The 23,714-nt window shown below is 39.7% G+C and overlaps 1 protein-coding gene across 1 annotated transcript in view; it reads right to left on the bottom strand.

The window, feature by feature from the left end:
- Positions 1-23,455, bottom strand: part of LOC124141670 (WD repeat and SOCS box-containing protein 1-like) — a 29,869-nt gene extending 6,414 nt beyond the window's left edge. Inside the window, exons 1-7 of the mRNA XM_046509718.2 lie at positions 23,117-23,455; positions 12,779-12,950; positions 11,103-11,296; positions 8,212-8,444; positions 3,021-3,202; positions 1,498-1,611; positions 450-560 (exon numbers count right to left, since the gene is read on the bottom strand). Of these exons, the coding sequence (XP_046365674.1) occupies positions 450-560; positions 1,498-1,611; positions 3,021-3,202; positions 8,212-8,444; positions 11,103-11,296; positions 12,779-12,950; positions 23,117-23,168 (1,058 nt within the window). The 5' untranslated portion in view covers positions 23,169-23,455. The remainder of the gene's footprint in view (positions 1-449; positions 561-1,497; positions 1,612-3,020; positions 3,203-8,211; positions 8,445-11,102; positions 11,297-12,778; positions 12,951-23,116) is intronic.
- Positions 23,456-23,714: the final 259 nt, after the last annotated feature.

Below are 23,714 nucleotides of genomic sequence, written 5' to 3' on the forward strand. Positions count from 1 at the left end.
GACGGATATAACAAACTTACTTTTTTGGTCCCGAATATTTGCTGTAGTTATTCTGTATATATGCTTATAACGAACTACGGTTATAACGAACTAAAATTAGTAGTCCCCTTGAGTTCGTTATAACCGTACTTTACTGTAATGCTAAACCCCAACAAGACAGCTGGGCTGGTGACCCATAAATGTTGCCTGTCCATCTTCAAAGTTACCTGCCCACATTCAGACATTATTAATATTGAAAAATCGCAAAAATAAGATCTTGATTCAGTTAAAATAATGCAAACAATTAATTTAGAATCAATGTGGAATTATGACAAAACTGAATACGTAAGTAGACTTAAAATTATCTGCCAGACATTCGGGCAGGGGGAGAAAAATTTCAAGCAGCCTGACAGAAAAGTTACTAGCCACGGGCAGGCGGGCAGGCAGGTATTTCCGATAGTGATGCTTACCCCACTGCCAGCACTGCTCCGCCGGGGCTGTACGCACAGCAGAGGGCGTTGGAGTTCTCGCTGATCATGCCGGGATCTCCGAGGCTGTGAAGATCCCAGAACCGGACGTACCTGCGGCAAATACAGCATTCATTACACTCCATCTCTCAACCTTAAATATAACTTACAGTAGGAAGTTTATGTCAAGAATTAGGAGTAAGAACTATTACAGTGTTGAAGGTACTGATTGGTTAATGTTCAAAGTATGCCCCATAGATCGATGTAACATAAATTGTATAAGGAAGATACGTCTAATAATTGTTACCATCGCCTACTGGTCGGATATATTGGGTTGATGAAGCGGATGTATTGGGTTGATGTAGCGGATGTATTGGGTTGATGTAGCGGATGTATTGGGTTGATGTAGCGGACGTATTGGGTTGATGTAGCGGATGTATTGGGTTGATGTAGCCAATGTATTGGGTTGATGTAGCGGATGTATTGGGTTGATGTAGCGGATGTATTGGGTTGATGTAGCGGATGTATTGGGTTGATGTAGCGGTTGTATTGGGTTGATGTAGCGGATGTATTGGGTTGATGTAGTGGATGTATTGGGTTGATGTAGCGGTTGTATTGGGTTGATGTAGCGGATGCATTGGGTTGATGTGGCGGTTGTATTGGGTTGATGTAGCGGATGTATTGGGTTGATGTAGAGGATGTATTGGGTTGATGTAGCGGATGTATAGGGTTGATGAAGCGACGGATGTATTGGGTTGATGTAGCGGATGTATTGGGTTGATGTAGCGGATGTATTGGGTTGATGTAGCCAATGTATTGGGTTGATGTAGCGGATGTATTGGGTTGATGTAGCCAATGTATTGGGTTGATGTAGCGGATGTATAGGGTTGATGAAGCGGCGGATGTATTGGGTTGATGTAGAGGATGTATTGGGTTGATGTAGCCAATGTATTGGGTTGATGTAGCGGTTGTATTGGGTTGATGTAGCGGATGTATTGGGTTGATGTAGCAGATGTAGCAGTGTCAAACAAACAAACAAACAAACTCCTACCCATCATCTGAGACGGAGGCGATGTGAGCTCCGTCTCCAGCTAGGGAGACGCTCCGGACGTAGTGGTCATTGGCGCCGCCGGCATAGATTGGCCTTGGAGGGGGAAAGAGATGTCTGTGAACAGAACAGTTCTTTAGTTTGTACAAGTCACACAAAGCATTTATTAGACTTTGTTTTTAAAGTGCAAAAACTCCTTAAAAAGTAACACATAACATGTAAATCTTGACGACATATTGTGACCAAAACAGAGAACATGCATCACAAATGTTGACATTGCACAGACAATGACAAATGTCACAGTGGTGCTCCAACAAGAGCATCAAGTACTGTGTGAAACTGGTTCTTTATATCTGTTAAATAGCCCTAAACTTTTTGGGATTGCCAGTTTGTTTTTCAACTTATACTTTTCCTTGGGACATGGCAATAGATTCCATGATAATATTTCCAACATGAAAAATACAAAACCTTGGCAAATTGAGCTTGCAATTTTAACTTCAAGTAAATATTTTTCGATCCTGTCATAAATGATGTATACAACATAGCCCTTATACAACAGTGCCATGTACAACAGCGTCATATACAACAGGGCCTTATGCAGGCCATATACAAGAGCACCACATACAACAGCAACATATACAACAGTGCCATATACAACAGTGCCTTATGCAGGCCATATACAACAGCACCACATACAACAGCACCATATACAACAGCATCATATGCAGGCCATATACAACAGCATTATATACAACAGCACCATATACAACAGCACCATATACCACAGCATCATATACCACAGCACCATATACAACAGCATCATATACCACAGTGACATATACAACAGTACCATATACAACAGCACCATATACAACAGCATCATATACCACAGTGACATATGCAACAGTACCATATACAACAGCATCATATACCACAGTGACATATACAACAGTGCCATATACAACAGCACTATATACAAGAGCATCATATACCACAGCACCATATACAACAGCATCATATACCAGTGACAAATACAACAGTACCATATACAACAGCACCATATACAACAGCATCATATACCACAGTGACATATACAACAGTACCATATACAACAGCATCATATACCAAAGTGACATATACAACAGCATCATATACCAGTGACATATACAACAGTGTCATATACAACAGCATCATATACCACAGTGACATATACAACAGCATCATATACCACAGTGACATATACAACAGCATCATATACCACAGTGACATATACAACAGCGTCATATACAACAGCATCATATACCACAGTGCCATATACAACAGCATCATATACCACAGCATCATATACAACAGCATCATATACCACAGTGACATATACAACAGTGCCATATACCACAGTGACATATACCACAGTGACATATACCACAGCATCATATACCACAGCATCATATACCACAGTGACATATACAACAGTGCCATATACAACAGCATCATATACCACAGTGACATATACAACAGTGCCTTACCCAAACTCCCGCAGTGAGTCCCCTGTGTAGGGGTCCCAGACAATGACCCGGGTGTCGTAGGAGGCTGTGGCCAGGAGGGCGCTGTCGGGGGAGAACTCACAGCTCACGACATCATGATAGTGTCCTTCCAGCTTCCGCAGCACCTTGATGTCATAGGGGTCCTCAACGTCCCACAGCACCACCTGCAGAACGAGGGTCAGTGAACACGTGAGGAGACATGTTGTAAACTTACAGGTACTGATGAACTGTGTCACCAAGGCGTTCCAGAAACCTATGATTATTGGTTTGAATCACACCCATTCTGTAAGGGTCTGATGTCAGCTATTTGTGTCAACGGATTTCGGTCGGCATTGTTTCATAGCAATAAAGAATTTGGAGGCATCATGTAAAGGAATTGATAGAATAATCAACATACACAATGTACATGTGACGGTTTTATTTGCATGATTTGCGATTTTACTTTAGAAATAGCGATACAAGGCAAGGAGTGCTGTATGGAGAGAATGGCCATGTGTAAAGATATAATTGGATACCGCATTTTTTACACTTATCATGCTTATGTGATAATTGGTCTTGAAATATTTAACTTAAAAATCAACACAAGGGCCTGTGGTCCAAACAGCCCTAACTAAACCAAACTTATTTAAAGTTGATTGCCAAGCAAGGAAATGATCTATTTTCATGTGAAACATGTGTTATATCATTTGACACTCATGTTATTTTTTATCCTTTTGTTATCACCATTTGATACCCATGTTATCAACAATGACCCCCTTGTTATCACCATTTGATACCCATGTTATCAACAATAACCCCCTTGTTATCACCATTTGATACCCATGTTATCAACAATAACCCCCTTGTTATCAACATTTGATACCCATGTTATCAACAGAGTGAGTGAGTGAGTGAGTGAGTGAGTGAGGTTTTGGCACCCTGGAGACATACACGGGAACCTCTACAGATATTAAATTTGAAAAACTTAACATTTAATAACGACATAAACAAGTATTAATCCATTAACAGAATCAGTAAGATATGTAAGACATTCAGCCCGATTACATACATACGACAATACATTCCAACCAACTTATTCTTATGCAAAACAATTGTGTTGTGTCTCTTTGTCAGTCTCCTGCACAGGGTCTGTTTGAGTGAGGGCTTTAGGCATAGGGGATATAGGTCACATGTCACTGTAAGTCACATTCCTTCATAAAGAAGGTCAGTGATAGTGTGTGTGGGTGTGACTGTGTCCATGCAGTTGTCTTATAACTGGTCCAATTTTTTTTTTAAATATACAGACATATTTAGGTACAGAAGCAGCATAATAATTAAAATGATAATTTCAATCAGAAATAACAATATATTTGTAATTAATTTAGTTACTTTTTTCCATATCTTGACAAAATCTAGGAAAATGGGTGTCTCTGAAATTGTCTAAAATGCGCTTGAAACAAAAGTACAAATAAATAATTTTCAGAATAAGCATAATTTCAAGCAACTAGAGCAATACAATTTTTATCTATTTGGCTTATATTTTCCTTGTTTTTTACATACAAAAACTAGGCCAGAGTGTAAAGGCTGTGTGTGTCTCGTGTCTACGAATTTGTCTTCAAACTGGTCCAAGTTACGTCTGGTATCTAAAGCTGGTTGGCTTGTTGTTTAACGCCGCACTCAGCAATATTCCAGCTATACGACGGCGGTCTGTAAATAATCGAGTCTGGACTGACAATCCAGTGATTAATGTCATAAGCATCATTCCACGCAATTGGGATCTATGACATGTATCAACCAAGTCAGCGAGCCTTACCACCCGATCCCATTAGTCGATTTTAACGACAAGCATAGTCACCTTTTACAGCAAGCATGGGTTGCTGAAGACCTATTCTACCCCGGAATCTGTTATCTAGAGAGAACTGTATAAGATGACACTGTTGTTTAATATGACATTAGAAGAGGTTAATTTGTCTTACAACATGACAAGATTGGGAGACAAAATAAACAAGCATAAGCGTTCTCAGGGTTTATTGGAAGGTAATTTCCTGCAACACAATACTCTTATCACTAAATAACGCAGGTATGTGGGACAAAGGCTTCATTAATAAGAATGGTGACTGTGACTCCTTGGAGGAGGCGTCACACAGGGAGGGAGGGAGGGAATATTTAAGTTTCCAGTTTCATGAATTGTGAAACATTTTGGGCTAGTAGGTTAAAGGATTATCCACACAAAAACTCAACTATATTTCCTTTATTTATCCTTTTTCGGTAACATGATGTGTATATCATTAAATAGTCTGTCATACAGACCCCGAAACAAATATATCCGATGCAGCCCATGCAAGTCTATACTAGTTAGCAAGTCTAGATTACTGCACTTTGAAAGAAGAGAGTTTCTGGGCTCCTTTTTATTATTTTTTATTAAGATAATTTAACAACTGTTTTTTCTGTATGTTTTTTTCGTAAGAGACTAGATGTTAGTCTATTCATTAAACAAACTGACACAATGCCTTTCTTCACATTAAATGTCAGACAAATACACATTTGTCTTCAAGTGAGTGAGTTGGGTTTAACGCCGCTTTTAACATTATTCTAGTTATATCACGGCATGCCTGGTCTCTCAAAGTGAAGCAATAGTGTAAACATATAGCAACTAATTTTGGGACAGCAATAGAAACTAACAGTTTTAGTCCACTAGTCCTTTTGATAACATATAGCGATAACCTTGAAAAGGGCAAATTTCTACTGGTCCTTATGATACCTTAACTATTGGGCAGTTTGGCAAGGACTACAGGACTAGTGCCAGTTCCTATCACTGCCTTAACTATTGGGCAGTTTGGCAAGGACTATAGGACTAGTGCCAGTTTCTAACACTGCCTTAACTATTGGGCAGTTTGACAAGGACTACAGGACAAGTGCCAGTTTCTAACACTGCCTTAACTATGGGCAGTTTGACAAGGACTACAGGACAAGTGCCAGTTTCTAACACTGCCTTAACTATGGGCAGTTTGACAAGGACTACAGGACAAGTGCCAGTTTCTAACACTGCCTTAACTATGGGCAGTTTGACAAGGACTATAGGACTAGTGCCAGTTTCTAACATGTTCTAACACTGCCTTAACTATTGGGCAGTTTGGCAAGGACTATAGGACAAGTTCCAGTTTTTAACACTGCTTTAACTATGGGCAGTTTGGCAAGGGCTAGTGCCAGTTATTAATGCTGTAAATGGTATAACAACGCACATAAGCTCATCAGGTTACATGACCTTAACACGCACTCATTGTATGCTTAAAGAAAACAATTTCCCAAACCAGGACATGCTGCAACCAAGATCTCCTTACAACATTAAAAATAAAGTGTTTACCTGACAATAAACCTTTTTTCAAATTATTTGAGCTCCCTAGTCATTCCGACTGACATATATTACTCCAGTTTCAAACAATACCTCAACCCATTATTACCTTAGGGTAGTCTTTCAAAACACCCATACGCATACAGGAAACAAGGTTGAAGGTTAATACCTATGGGAATCTAGAAACCAGTTATTTCCCACTGTAAGTTGTAACCATGGTAACAGCATCGGCCGACAGATTTTCACGATTCTCATCACAAGCTCATGCCTACTAAAGAAAACCAGAGTGCTACCAAATGATGAATTATTTACAAACTTTAAATAGAAATATCCACACAACTTACAAACAAAGACACAATCCCCATACAGTTTGTACGTTAATACCATATTTATTCGTGTATAGAAACTAGCAGAATGTAACCACCGCGTGATGTCGTGAGTTTGATTCAATATGCCTGAAACTGAAAACTAAATATGGTAATGAATACGAATAACTTATGACATTCTGGTCATCATGCCACCTCTTTGCCTAACCAAATAACTGTACAGACAAACGTGCCTATCCAACATGTACTTGGTATGTATCACAAAAGATTAACTTCATACACTCACACTGACCAATATAATGTAATCTACTACTGAAATAACATGGCCTATCTGCACACTAGAAAAAAAGAAATAAAGTAATAAATAAAAGAACATGGTAATGACAAATATATACACTTATTCTGTTCATTAAAATTCATGTCAAATAATCAATACTATCTACAGAATCAAAATACAACTTATCATGTATTAATGCATACATAACTATTAGTATTTGTAATAACCCAGGCAGCATGTTCATATCTGCATGAACGGCCAGATGCACTTGAATAATTCACGACTTAATATCTGTGTCATGATCGGCTTCCATAGTATAAAAAAATCACATTAGACTGACAGGTTTATGGAGATGCCTGTTGGGTGCTTGCACATCAGCACAATCTGGTGTCAAGTGTAACTACTGATCTATCTATGTGTGAGTCGACTTTAACGGAGAGGGTGATGGGAGTCGACTAGAACAGATCTGGTGTTGGGGAGTCGAATAGAATGGATCTAGTGGAGGGAAGCAACTAGAATACATCTGGTGTTGGGGAGTCGAATAGAATGGATCTAGTGGAGGGAAGCAACTAGAATACATCTGGTGTTGGGGAGTCGAATAGAATGGATCTAGTGGAGGGAAGCGACTAGAACAGATCTGGTGTTGGGGAGTTGAATAGAATGGATCTAGTGGAGGGAAGCGACTAGAACAGATCTGGTGTTGGGGAGTCGAATAGGATGGATCTAGTGGAGGGAAGCGACTAGAATAGATCTGGTGTTGGGAGTCGAATAGAATGGATCTAGTGGAGGGAAGCGACTAGAACAGATCTAGTGTTGGGAGTCGAATAGAATGGATTCTTGAAAAAGTTCAGAGTGTTCATTCTTGAGAATCAGCTGTCTGAGATGGCATTGATCGTTGCTCATGCTTGGTGCAAGGTCTCAGGAACATTGGTGTTGGGTGGTCAGGTTGATTTGTGTCATGACCTGTTGCCATGGTTGCATGGATTGTTACTCATGCTTTCAGTCACTAGCCTGCCTGGTCAAGGCATGAATATTTACTGGCTGCTGTAATACAGCATAAAACAACAACATTCATTCATTCATTGAGGCTGTGCCTGCAAGTGTCGCGAGAGTGAAAAAGGGGGCAGTGAGTGAGTGAGTGAGTGAGTGAGTGAGTGAGTGAGTGAGTGAGTGAGTGAGTGAGTGAGTGAGTGAGTGAGTGAGTGAGTGAGTGAGTGAGTGAGTGAGAGTCCTACTTACACATTTGTAGTTCCCGCTGCTTGCTATGAATTTCTTATTGGGCGACCAGCTGCAGCTATACACCCACTTGCACTGCGGGCGGAGTGTGCGGTACATGTTGCCGTCCATGTTGAGATCCCACAGCTTGAGCGTGCCATCACGCGACGCCGACACCAGGTGGAGGCTGCCATCGGGGGCGAAGTCCATGTCTCGGACAACATCCTTGTGGTCAAGCAACTCCAGCAGCAGGTGCCCTGTCGGAATCAACAAAACACAATTATGTGTTTGAACGAAATTATGTTTATAAAAACATTGTTTTGGTTATATATTTGTTCCTTTCTAGATCAAGCATTGCTGAAATAAAACAGATCCCTGGCCGCCCACTTTATTGTCTGCTTCATGTTTGTGAAGTCCACACAAGAAAATATATTTGTTGTATTTCTGTCAGAGACAAATGAACACTTACGTATTTAGTTGTAATTCATTCAGTTATAATATGAATCGTAATTAAAATAAATTCCAAACAAAAATGTTAATGCAATGCAGATGAGAAAAAGTCTAAACTTAAACCCAAGACTGACTCTAATAACTGCACCACTCTGGACTACCAAGCCCCTAAATCCCACAGGGCAACAACATGGACGCCTGCTACACAGACAATAGAACGAGAGGGATAACATCTACACCGCGTATTGTGAAAGACAAGAAGATCGATCCGTCTACATATGAAGTATATACAATGTTAGTGATTCTGTTATCACTTCTGGTTCACGTTTTTTCAATATTGATAATGTCTGAAGATGGGCAGGCAACACTTGCCGAAACCTGCCCGACACCTGCCCGACAGTCTTGTTGAATATTAGATCACCTTTAACCTTTTCTTGAATAACTGTGACATTAGATCATAATGATGCATGCATAATGGGCAATTGACCTTTTCAAAATGGCTGCCATAGCGGCCATGTTTGAAATGTTAGAAATACCATTGCTAGGATTATCCGTGCTAAGTCTCAGATCCTGTTAGTGTTATCAAGATAGACCGACAGTGCCTCAAGACATATGCTCTCTCAAACTTTCACCCCAAAATCAGTAGAACGAGAGGGATAACATCTACACCGCGTATTGTGAAAGACAAGAAGATCGATCCGTCTACATATGAAGTATATACAATGTTAGTGATTCTGTTATCACAGACTACAATCAGTGATTTGTTAACTGTCTCCTATCCTCTTGACATGGAACTCAATGAAATGAGTGTACGAAATAACTGCCTGCCTGCCTGCCTGCCCGCCCGCCTGCCCGCGGCTGGCAACTTTTCTGTCATGCTGAATGAAATTTCCCTCTACCTGCCAGGCTGTCTGGCAGATAATATTAAGCCAACTTACATATTCTGTTTTATTATAACGCCTTGTGGATTCTCAAGTAATTGTCAGCATTATTTCATCTGAATCAAGACGTCATTTGTCTCTCATTTTTCGCGTTTTTTCAATATTGATAATGTCTGAAGATGGGCAGGCAACACTTGCCGACACCTGCCCGACAGTCTTGTTGAATTTTAGATCACCTTTAACCTTTTCTTGAATAACTGTGACATTAGATCATAATGATGCATGCATAATGGGGCAATTGACGTTTTCAAAATGGCTGCCATAGCGGTCATGTTTGAAATGTTAGAAATACCATTGCTAGGATTATCCGTGCTAAGTCTCAGATCCTGTTAGTGTTATCAAGATAGACCGACAGTGCCTCAAGACATATGCTCTCTTAAACTTTCACCCCAAATTCAGTAAAATTGTGCTAAGAACTGGATAAGTGATGGAAGAAGGTCATAGCATGTTAGTATTAGAACCGGCCCACTAGTAAATTCTAAAACCAAGTGTATAGTGATACAGGTACATGTATCATGGTTATCAACACAAAGGCATGCTAATCACCAAAATCTACAAACAGAAGAATGTTTAATTACAAAAGCATTTCAAATCTTGGAGTTGTTACACTTACATTTTGATTCTGGAGTTGAGATTTGGAAGGAAAAAAATAAATCTGTGTCAATTTTTTAACATATACATGAGCGAGGGAGCACGGAGGTGATGATAAAGGTGGCTCAAATTCTATGAGGGAGTGAGTGAGTTTGGATTAACACCACTTGTGTGAGCTTAATGTGTGAAGAAAGACAGAAAGGTTGTTTCCATGTGAAACCCAGAAGCATGAGTCTGGTGTTGTCAAATCTAGAAACACAATCAGGGAGAATTAATGTTTCTGACCATGATCATTGGTTTCTGGTACATCTAAGGGAGGCAACTCTGTACACTACATAATATTAATTATAATACCATCTTAAGTAACCTTATGAACATTTCGCAAGCAGATGAACAGTGTCACATAGTCAACATTATAAATTAATTATTATAAGATGGAAATACCCTAAATCCAAAGGCGGACCACTATTTTTAAAAGGGAGGGGTAAAATATCAAAATCCTCTCTCAGTAAATTACTGTCTACAAAATACAAGATTTGGTTGTTGATGGGGGTGGAGATGGGGATGGGGGTGGAGATGGGGGTGAGGGTGGGGGGGGGGGGGGGGGGGGGGGGAGAGACACACACTCACACACACACCTGGATCCACCTAGGAAATCTATCACTTTTATAAAACACATTCCAAGACTATGATATTTTTAAGACTATTTATAAAACTATTAAATATTATACATTTATAAAACACATTGATTTTTGTATTGTTTTGAAAATGGAAAATAAAAACGAAACATGCAGCGGACTTTATGATGATGGGGGCGGTGCCTTAGAACCAAGACTATGATTCTTTTTAGCCTATTCATAAAACTATTATTTGTTTTATCTAGATTGCCCTTGTGCAATCTGTTTCTGTTTCTGTTTCTGTTTCTGCACCTACCAGTGCCACAGTTCCAGAGCTTGATCCGGCCACTCTGCAGACCGGTGGCAAGGATCAGGTTGTGGTCAAGTTTAAGTCTTGTCCACACATGAGCATTGACATTGGACGTCCCGGACCCAAACGCAACTGACCACACAATTTCTCCACAGTCGATCGTGAGAGTTTGCCGCAACTCGTGGCACTCCTTGTCATCCCTGCAGAAAAAAAACCACAACAATTTTTAATCTGCTCTGAAATATTTACTGTCAAAAGTTTCCATGCGATTTGACATAAATATGCGTATCGCGATGTGTATGGTTTCATGGCCTATGTATCATGATATGTATCGTATCATGACCTTGCTGTATCATATCATGACCTTGCTGTATCATATCATGACCTTGCTGTATCATATCATGACCTTGCTGTATCATTTCACCCCTAGGTTTTGTTTGTTTGTTTGTTTGTTGTTTAAAATGGCGCTCAGCAATATTCCAGCTATATATGACAGCAGTCTATTTAAATAATCGAGTCTGGACCAGACAATCAAGTAATTGACAACATGAGCATCTATCCATGCAATTGGGATACGATGACATACATCAACCAAATCAGCAAGCCTGACCACCCAATCCTGTTAACCACCTTTTACGACAAGCATAGTTGCCTTTTACAGCAAACATGGGTTGCGGAAGACCTATTCTACCCCGGATCTTCACGGGCTTACTCCTAGTACCAATGACCTGGTAATACAGCACTGTGTCGAGCTGGCAGGCTTGAACAGTTTGTTGAGTTAAATAATACATATTCAAAACAATTGGATTAAAATCTAATAATTAATAATAACACTAATAATAATAATTACAGTGACAGAACAGTTATAGTTCACAAGTCCTTATTATTATAGACTGCCTCCGTGGTCTGGTGGTACAGCGTCCGCCTGGAGAGCGGAAGGTCCGAGGTTTGATCCGTGTCATACCAAAAGACATTTACAGATGGTACTTGTTGTTACCCTGCCTGGCTCTGGGCATTAGGGGCTAAAACAAGGACTGGTCAACAAGGAGTCAGTATACCGTGTCTGAGTGGGGCATCCATGTTAAACTGTGGCATGGTATCTCAGTGGGCTAGCGCTATAGAATCGGCATCAGCCCAGACTAGTACAAGCAGCCACACACACATGCCTGCACATTGCTATGTAAGTGCAATCATCTTGAACGTGACGTTAAACCACCTATTGTCAGCTGGCTAGGTAATCCGGTCTCATGACAGAGCAGCTGTGAGCAGCGCCACCAATTGTCAGCTGGCTAGGTATTCAGGTCTCATGACAGAGCAGCTGTGAGTGGCGCCACCTATTGTCAGCTGGCTAGGTAATCCGGTCTCGAGCAGAGAGCAGCACACTGCGTATTAATCCCGTCACCTGACACCACAACACACACTGAGTGTGACCCAGAGGGTCGCCCAATAATGAGGAGAGCTCCTCGCAAGCCTACTTAAACAGGACACTTGATCACCAATATTAGACAACAATTATTTAATTAAACCACTCAACTCTGTATAGGGATAATCAGTTATATCATTCTGTTTAAAGATGGCTTTAAAGACACACTTAAAGATGATAAAGTCTCAACTGGACAGAGGTCGAAGCCTTGGAGACCTCGTGGCGAAATAAAGCACTGTAACCATGGTAACTAACTCACTTGATGCAGTTCCTGGACCTATTCCAGGGCAGGAGTTGAACTATCCGGTTGCCGCACGACCAGGCGAAGTACGAGTAATCCGGTGCCCACGCACATGCCCATGTCTCGTTGCCCTGGCGATGAGACTGGTTCCCCAAAGACAGTTGCAAATGTTCAACAACTTGCGCACGAGCTGTCCAAAACAAGTTTCATCATTAAGCATGTATAGTATAACTGAGGTTTGTGTGCCGTGTGCCATGTTTTGTGTCAGCCTCCGTATCTCCAGGGCTCACATTTCGGTAAACCTATACTAACCCCTCTACCCATCCCATGGTTCCTGCGATCTAAACTTACCCGCCCTTAATTTTGATTAGCCAATTTGAATTGCTCTGCTTCTCAATCTGACAGACCAATCAGAATGCAAGTTACAAACCCGCCTCAATGATGGTTGGCGATACCAACAATATGGCCGCCAGTCTAATTGATTACGAAAGAGTTTGCCAGAAATCCAACATTGACAAACAGACTGACATGTAAAAGAAAGCCTTAAAATTTTGTCTTCGTGTCAACTAAAACTGGCAGTGGCAAGTTCTCCCTCAACTGTTTCCTTTTTCCTTATCTCGACGTTTAATTGGTCAGTCAAATGTTATGAAAATTAAGGGTGGGTAATTTAAGATCATGAGAACCACGGGAATGGATGAAGGGGTTAGTGTAGGTTTACCGAAATGTGATCCCTGAAGATATGGAGCATATTTTTTTTTTCAGTCAGTTAATGTCAGATGGATGCTGATAGTAACATTCAGCAGTTGTTTGGGAATATTTATAAGAATTTTAAATTACTTTTTCTGTAATTTGTTTATTTTTCAAAAGCATTTACTTGGTCTTGCATAGCAATGTATTGCTTTGGGAAATTACATATTTCATTAACTTACAAGTAGTTTCAGTGAAGGTTACCTAAGAAGAGTCCCACTGAACAAATTATTATTAATATTTATTTTTGGTGTTGCTTCTGATGTGACAACAAAGTTATTTGACTTTTTTTCAGCCTGTGTGTAAAAGCAGTCCTTTTTAGAAGTTTGAAAACTGAATAAGGAGATAAACCGGCTGTGTTTTCCATGAAGAGGTTTTCAAACATAGATTTGATACTTGTACGTTTCATTCAATACTGAAAGCATTAGCAACCCTGCACTTGTTTGAGACAAAAATGAATTGTTTCCATGGAAACATAATTAATCCAAGTCGTGTCAAGTGAAAAGGTCAGTGACCTCATGACGTGTCCTGACTGATGTATACAAAGAGGTTACTACATGTGTGTACATATATAGAGGTTATCACGTGAGTGTGTTTGGGGATGGTAAATATCCTGCATTAGGAATAAACGTATTTAGCGAGCCTTGCTCATATGCAAGTCTTAAAAAACTCCTATTAGATTCTTAATGGACTCCTATGGGGCGCGTGACACACTCGTAGCAGACTCGTATGATACTTGTATATATGTAGTCTCTTCCCGAGTCCTGAGTTAGGCTCGGGAGCCCAGCAACCACCTCGGCAAAGTGTGAGAGCTGCTTTATAAAATAATCAAAATAGAAACCGTCAAGTAAAAACTCAATTGTTCAAAAAGTTGTCTGGAGCTCTGTATCATTCTTTTGTACCTCGAAGGATGTAGGTCAAGGTCAAGGTCAAGGTCAAGGTCTACATGATGTATGCTGTTGTATTTCTGTATATCTTGTTGTATTTCTGTATTCAAGAATTGACATTCACTTTGTGTGAGTTCATTGGAGTATGAACCTTCATAGAGTGATGTCCAAACTGTCAAACATCGGAGCTAACATTGAAGTTCATACAATATAACTCTATGCCATGACAGATTAACCATAATCATATTAAAGAGTCAGGTGATCTTTAACTTCTTTTGAGTAGCATATCAATGGTATAGTGTTGTGATTTGCCACTACATCACAAACAAGGTCTGCCCTAGCCATGTGTAGCATGTGGTATTGATTATGTTGATTGCTGGGTCCCGGTCAACCATCACGCTGACACCAACGCCACAAGGTGAGTCAGAACTGTTCATTAGGAACAGGGATTGTTCAATGAGATTTGCAAGGTTATCATAAATAAGGCAAAAAAATAGGTAACACCTTATTAATAATAGAGTTTTTTAATCATGTTAATCTAAAATTTGAAAAAAATTCAAGAATATCAATCTCCTCCTACATGTCCTAAAGTATACATATTTAACATATTCTGGGAACATGGGACTCAAAATAATATTTTATTGAACCATACAAATTAGTTTACATGTTTTAGTAGCAACTATTTAGAGACGTTCATATCATTTAGATAGTGACATGAAATGGATCACTTGGATATGTTGTCATACAAATAGTATTCAATAATTCAAGGACATGATGGAACAGATACATTTTCCAATACAACAAACACGTACACGTTCTGTATCAGCTGCCTGGGGTTCGTAACAGTATGAAATATCTCAGCAACCTAACAAAGGATGGACTGCATATTTCATAATTATCTCAAAATATAATGAACAAAAAGTTTAGGATCATGAAAATTTTGGAGGATTTTTTTATGAAACAATGTGCTCATCTTTCTATACATAAACATATCCCCCAAAATATTTATGATCTGAAACCTTTTCAGTTCAGTATATGTATATGAGGTAGGTTATAAAGCTCATTGTCATAGCAACCGATTTTGAACAACCTTTGTCTGAATGAAGATGAAGAAAGGCTAATTACCCTGAAACTATAAAATGTATCTTTCTAGAATCACACCATTACTTATAAGATGCTAATCCCAATTGTTAATCTCCATTGCATTGTACACGGACTGTCAGCCATCTTGAACGTGCTGTGTAACTATGTCCTCATTATTTACTGTCGTGTATATTGACACTCATGGTTCCCATACAAATATTAAACACAATTTTCAATGTTTGTTTGTTTGTTGTTTAACACCGCACTCAGCAATATTCCAGCTATATGAAAGCGGTCTGTAAATAATCAAGTTTGGACAAGACAATCCAGTGATTGACATCATGAGCACTGACCTATGCAATTGGGATCGATGACATGCATTAACCAAGTCAGCGAGCCCGACCACCTGCTCCCGTTAGTCGCCTCTTACAAGCATAGTCGCCTTTTACGGCAAGCATGGGTTGCTGAAGACCTATTCTACACCGGATCTTCACGGGTCTATTAATGACTTAATCCATGTTAGATGACCTTGAATATAAAAGAGTTGGTCCAGAGACGAAGAATGAAGACAGGTCTCACCCTTAGCTGGCCCAACTAGCAAGATCAGGGCCCACTTGCACAAAGCGATCTATGCGCTAAGACTATTGTAAGCCTATGTTAAAGTATGGGAGTTACGATCATCTTAGCGCTAAGATCGCTTTGTGCAAGAGGGCCCTGGTGATGGGTACCAAGACCATCACTACTATCACCATGTGCTGACCTGGCACACAGTGCTTCTTGTATATATATATACCAGCATAAAGTAAACTTGTACATACCGCAAACTGTTGACTCCATGTTGTCACTTCCTACCACAAACCGTTCACCTACCCCTTGCATATAGGAATATGCAAGTTAATGAAGTTATCTATTAGAACATCCATGCACATCACACGTTGTTATAATTAGAAAAGCAGCGTTAGAAATTGGCACTAGTCCTATAGTCCTTACCAAACTGCCCAATAGTAAAGGTATCCTAAGGACTAGTAGAAATTGGCCCATTTTAAGGGTTTTGCTATATGTTATCATTATAAGGACTAGTGGAGAAAAGCTGTTAGTTTCTAACCCTTGAAAAGTGTCACATATATTTTCACATGCCTGTGTTAACAGATGTGAAATATAATATATAAACCGTCGGACCTGGACGCAAGCATTGCTATTTCGCCTAATACAATCAGTATTTGTGGCCCATCAGCAGACAAGGGACCTTATGGGTGCTAGGATACAATTGTGCCGTGACGTCATAAAGATGTCAGACGTCAACTTACTTCAGTGAAAATCGCCATATGTATGGACTGTACAAAATTATATTATTTTTCTTGTTAGTTCGTAATTCAATTGTGACGTGACGTCAAAAAGATGTTTGACGTCAACTTACTTCAGTGAAAATCGCCATATGTATGGACTGTACAAAATTATATTATTTTTCTTGTTAGTTCGTAATTCAATTGTGCCGTGACGTCATAAAGATGTCTGACGTCAACTTACTTCAGTGAAAATCGCCATATGTATGGACTGTACAAAATTATATTATTTTTCTTGTTAGTTCGTAATTCAATTGTGCCGTGACGTCATAAAGATGTCTGACGTCAACTTACTTCAGTGAAAATCGCCATATGTATGGACTGTACAAAATTATATTATTTTTCTTGTTAGTTCGTAATTCAAATGTGCCGTGACGTCATAAAGATGTCTGACGTCAACTTACTTCAGTGAAAATCGCCATATGTATGGACTGTACAAAATTATATTATTTTTCTTGTTAGTTCGTAATTCAATTGTGCCGTGACGTCATAAAGATGTCTGACGTCAACTTACTTCAGTGAAAATCGCCATATGTATGGACTGTACAAAATTATATTATTTTTCTTGTTAGTTCGTAATTCAAATGTGCCGTGACGTCATAAAGATGTCTGACGTCAACTTACTTCAGTGAAAATCGCCATATGTATGGACTGTACAAAATTATATTATTTTTCTTGTTAGTTCGTAATTCAATTGTGCCGTGACGTCATAAAGATGTCTGACGTCAACTTACTTCAGTGAAAATCGCCATATGTATGGACTGTACAAAATTATATTATTTTTCTTGTTAGTTCGTAATTCAAATGTGCCGTGACGTCATAAAGATGTCTGACGTCAACTTACTTCAGTGAAAATCGCCATATGTATGGACTGTACAAAATTATATTATTTTTCTTGTTAGTTCGTAATTCAATAAAAACTTTATTTCAAAACCTTTCACTTTCAGCATATCAATTCATCTAAAAATTGTTATTATTGCATAATCAGGTAACTTGCACCATCTGTTTTCCTCTTTTAGTAAGACATGCTTGGGGACTGAACCACCATATGTCTGCCCTCCAGACAAACGCTCTGTCCACTAGACCATGGAGACGATCAGTTTGTTGTCAATCTACATGAAAAGTGACTGAAGCTTGGTTACTTATATGCCAAGTGCATAGCCACTATAGAGGAAACCTTAATGTATAGCATTTGACATCTTCCCGAGTCAAGGGAGTTAACTGACCATAAAAGTCCTGTTTCCACCCTTGCCGAACTAGGCTCATCTTCCCGAGGCAAGAGAGTTAACTGACTCTAAAAGTCCAGTTTCCACTGCCGAACTAGGCTGGTATTATGGAGTTACATTTTAGCTGGACTAATGAGTCTATGCATAGTCCAATCAAAATTGCGCTCCGAAATCAAAATTGTCATGCAGATTTCGGTCGATTGCAGGATTTGCAAAGCATGTGCTGCGCTCAGTTTCTCATTACTGAATGCAATGTTAACAATGGTTAATGTACATTAAATTATCTTTAAAAATCCCTATTTTGAACAAAATAACAATCTTCCCATTTACCTGCCAAGGTAGTCCTGCACCATGACCGTGGAATATATTTATTTTATGAAAAAATAATAATCTAGAAATGCATACATACTAAAGTCTAGCCAGCTCAAGCTAGCTCTATTCCACAGCATAGGGAATTTTTTTTATTTTTAGAGTCAAGAAGGATATTGTGTAATATAAGATTTCAGAGACTAAATGTTAGTCTACTGCCAAGGATACTTTGTGGAATCCAGATAATCCCCGAGCCTGATCAACAATCTGGTAGGGTAGGCCACGCTAGAAATAAACACAGCCTTGCAAATTGGAAGAGGTGCTAAGCAGGTCAGCCATGCAGCAAACAACAGAGTGGACATGAGGGAGGAGGTGATGTACAGCACCATACAGCCTGTCATTTTACCAGTTAACACAGGGTTCGGGCTAGCCTTGCTGCGAGGCTCTACTCAAAGAAAAATCCATGGATTTGTAGTAATTCTATCCTCCTAATAGGCAAGTCTCGGTATGTGGACAGTAAGGACTCCAGGGACAACTTGTTCTTATTACTGATGTCAATGTAACTGATGATGTCACAATGGCCTGCAAAGCATTGTGATGCAATTTCATTGCAGGATACCACCTCTGGAGGTCCTTCATCTCAGCTAATGATATCTTCTGTGGTGGTCAGTTTTGGGGGATATTTAGTGTGAAAGGCTGAGTTTTCTTAGGTTGAGAAGAGTGGTATTTTCAATGCAGTGATATAACACTTGATATTTCACCACAGTTACATAACACTTTGACAGAATCATTGTCATGATACAAGAGTTACCTCCCCTTAAATTGTCTCCCTTTAGCATTAGCGCCTGGCTCGACCACAAACTGTTGACTTCCTTTTTATGTTAGTTCCACATTGACAAGCCATTCTCTTGAAATAGCTTTGTTATAAACTGAAGTGACTCCTCTCCTGTTACCTGATGAGAATCAATCACAATCTCATTAAAATCAGATCTTAGTTCTCGCTAACGCTAAACAAAGATCTGAGGACATCCCATTACAGGTCACGTCAGACCGACCTTGGGCGAATTTTGACTGACCAATGGAAGGACTGACAAGAAGTTGACATTAGCCAATCAGAAGGCAGCTTTCTCATGCTTTACGGCACAAATTTCAAATTGGCGATTACGCTTTGAGACATATTTGGACAAATTCTCGATTAAAAAATTGAAACCTGAGCGAGAGAACATTCTGGAATGGCATATATATGGTCTAGATTGTATGGATTCAGTCGTTAAACACGTAACTATCGTTTCGGAATACCCTGTGTTAAAGTTTTCGGTTTGAACATTGGTACTCCTGCTTATATTAACAACGGCATTCTGCACGTGCACTGGAAACACATGTAACATTGATCATTGATCGTTTTGGCTCGGCAGCACCATTTTGTTTGAAGCAAATGCAAGTGATATGAGTGATGGAATCCAATTGGTCAGTTGGAGAGATATAGAAGGGACAAAACTCGTAATCGCCTCTGGTGGCGCTACGATCGAGCCTGGAAATTCCAGCCTATTTGGCAAGGGTGGTAACTGGGTATAGTCAGTTAACGCCCTTGCCTCAGGAAGATGTCATTTGCTTGCTAACCATGTTAGTATCTACACCGAAACATTGCATTCAGATAGATATGTACAAGAATCACTATCATGAAACTGTGCCAGGTCAGCACATAGTGGTAGTGGGTGTTGTGCTGGTGCCAGGGAGCACCTGGCCTGGCCCCAGCTAGACCGTCCTATTTTTCATCCCTAGGCCAAGGTCCTCTGACACAGATTAAGTCATTAATATATCCAATAGGTAACAAATGTTATATTTGGTATAACACTTTCTTAGTAAAGAACAGATTATCATACTTTGGGGGTGGCTGAGTGGGTTAGATCGCTGACCTTGAGCGCTGGCGATAGGTGCCTCAATCTGGTGAGTGTGGGTTCGAATCCCAGACAGGAAAAGTGCGAGAATCTGTACTTAACTAAGAAAGTGTTATCCCAAACATAACATTTGATACATTTGACCACTTTCTAAATGGCATTGTGTATTCATATCCAATAGGGATTAACAATTAGGATTAGCATATTACAAGCAATGGCAATTACCGTAGGTGATTCAAGACATGTACATGTCATGTCTACAGGGTAATAAGCCCTTGGAATTAAAGGTTCTTTCAGACAATGGTTGTCCCAAATCGGTCGCCATGACAATATTTTGAACTGATGATTTCTATGTAGCTTCAACTGTCAGCATGTCGTTATTCAGACAGGGTCGCCTCTTGATTACGCGGAATTTCAACTACAAAACCCGGTATTTTACATGTGTGGTCACTTCGGTGACCATGAAGTGAGTTTGCATGCCCTGTGTACTGGTGTCACGGAGCTGTGAACATTTCAGATAATTTTCCCGATGCTGATTTAGCTAGAGCTGGCTAGACTTACTTTTGTATGCGTTATACAAATAATTTTCCCGATGCTGATTTAGCTAGAGCTGGCTAGACTTACTTTTTTTATACCATGTATACATACATGTATCTAGATTGTTTTTGTTTTTTCATAAAATAAATAAATATATTCCACAGTCATGGTGCAGGACTATGGAAGGCTATAAAAAACAATAAACATATTTGGGGAGGGTCATGACAGTTTATAATAAAAATACCCAGAAGTCCTGTCCGTGATTGAGGCAATGCAATATTAACAGTCAGAGTGACATTATGTTTACGTGGCTTTTCGAAGGGTCAATTACCATTACTCCGTGTAGGAATTCAATTAGCGCATTCACAATGTTTCAGATCCGTTTTTTTAAACATTTTATGCCCTTCTTGCAAATAAGTGCAAAAACACCTTAACATGCTTAAGAAAGACATAAATAGTGCTGCATATTAATGGTTATTGTATTTGTTTCATTTTGAAAATACCCCAACACTACCCGGGAATCAGAAGGGACCAGTCATATATTAGGCGGGGGTCAGAGGTTCTTGATGCACTAATGTACAGAAAATAATAACCCTTCCCTCATGCTTGTCCTAGTTTTGGACGACCCTCCCCATGCCCTTGCATATTTTTTAATGACCCTCCTGAAAAGAAAATGCAAAAAGCACTTTAGATTATAATATTAAAGTCCATTTTGTCCCGGGCCTCACCGAAAATATTATTTGTTATGACCCTTAGCTTAGAGACTGTCATATTGTTTGGCAACCCTCCCCGGATTCCCTGAGAGTGGACTGTACATAACTGAGGTGAGGTGAAATGGGGTTTAACGTCGTGTCCAAGATTATTGCACTTATATAGCGATTTGCATGCATGTATGTGGCTGCTTGTACTAGCCTAGGCTGATGCCGATTTATAGTGCTAGCTCACTGAGATACCATGCCGCAGTTTAACATGAATACCCCACTCAGACGCAGTATACTGACTCCGAGCCGACCAGTCCTTGTTTAAGCCCCTTAATGCCGAGCGCAAGACAGGGTAACAACAAGTACCATCTTTTAACGTCTTTTGGTATGACGCGGCCGGGGATCGAACCCCGGACCTTCCGCTCTCCTGGTGGACGCTCTACCACTAGACCACGGAGGCGGTCCGTACATAACTGAGAATGGGCCAGACAAAGCCAGTGATTGATATTGTGAGCAACAACCCACTTCATGGGGGCACAATTGCGTTGTAATCTGGTCACCGAGTCTGCCACACCCATAAGTTGTCTTTTATTCTAACCCAAAATCAGGGTTAGAAACTAACAGTTTTTGTCCACTAGTCCTTATAATGATAACATAACAAAACCTATAAAAAGGGCAAATTTATACTAGTCCTTATGATAGCTTTACCATTGGGCAGTTTGGCAAGGACTATAGGACTAGTGCCTATTTCTAACGCTGCAAAATCCCCATTTGGGGTCCTATATTAAAAACAGTTTGTGTGCTTTTTGAAACTTTAGCTGTTTCAAAATACAATTTCCCATTTCTATTATGAAGATGAAATTTTAAAAAGCAAGCAATTTTGCAGCCATTTTATAACTGGCTCTATACAATGACGTGAGAGAAGTCACAATGACAGCCCATAATTTGCCTAAATGGCTCTTAATAATACACTCAGAATAAATATTGACTTGTGATAAACATATAATTTCAATAAACAACCCTGACTATAAATTTATGAAATGGTGCTACATAAATAGAAAGTATATTGTTACCCTCACACAAACCAAATATATCTTGTTATTGAAAATAACATTTGGTGACGTCCAGAGTCAAATAGGCCTAGTGGCCTGTATTATTAACAGAGGTTAGTCCTTTTAGTTAGGTTTGTATTGAATTGTACACAATACAACTATTAATTATATTTTGACATTTTATTGTACACTTTTGATTAATTGCGTGCTTACGGTAACATTTGCAATAAAGAGCAACAACCTTCAACAATAGATTCCACGTTGGTCTCGTTATAGCGCGTGACCCGTTTGACCCACTTCTAGAAACCACTACGATTTTCCCTCGAAAACATGTTCGTGAATACTCTCACGTACTCGCGCGTTGTCGCAAACCAACTCGTACACCTAACGTACTTGCACCATCACGCTAACAGGTGCTGCTTTCGTTATTGGGAAAGGAGTTGTAAAATTCAGCTAAAATACATCAACATCACGCAACACACAACGAGTTCTACTTCGTAACAATTACGTCAGTGGTAGGCCTACATGTTGTTTTCATTGTCGGTTATTCGTTATAACATATTGGCTACTTACCTATGTCATCCGGCTCTGAAAATCGAAAGCTGTTCGACAGTATTTGTCTCATTGAGCTAAGGGCCGCAATTTTTGTATCCGAAAGAAACCGAAGATGGCAAATCCTTGTAAATCTCAAAAGTGTTGACAATATTGGGCTCTTGCCAAAATAAGCCTTCCGCACGGGTAACACACGTGCGACTGATGCCTTGGTTCAGATAGTTAGTTTCCTCATTTGTACATCTACAAAATATAAGTAACGTGGAGACTAAACGCGACACAACGCTAATGATTTCCGTCAAACCGACACACAGTCGACTCAATAGCAACACACCAGCCCTCGATCCCGTAGCGACCAACAGTCTGGGTCAGCGAGAGAATGATATGTACAACGATTCTGATTGGCTAACGCTCTCACACCTTCTGTCAATCAATAATCGCACGGCCGATTGTTGTTTTGCGATCGCTTTGTCGTTATGAATGAGATATTTCCTAGATAACTGTAGAGTAATACCAGATAGCTGGCGAAGGTTATCTCCTGTCAGGTTTGCATTCCATTCACGCAAAGACGCAAACTGATTAATAGCCGTCAACTCAAGTATCTGTGAAGATTTGACCG

This window comes from Haliotis rufescens, unplaced genomic scaffold (genome assembly GCF_023055435.1).
Source record: "Haliotis rufescens isolate VD_foot unplaced genomic scaffold, xgHalRufe1.0.p SCAF_21, whole genome shotgun sequence".
NCBI classification, from domain to species: Eukaryota; Metazoa; Mollusca; class Gastropoda; order Lepetellida; family Haliotidae; genus Haliotis; species Haliotis rufescens.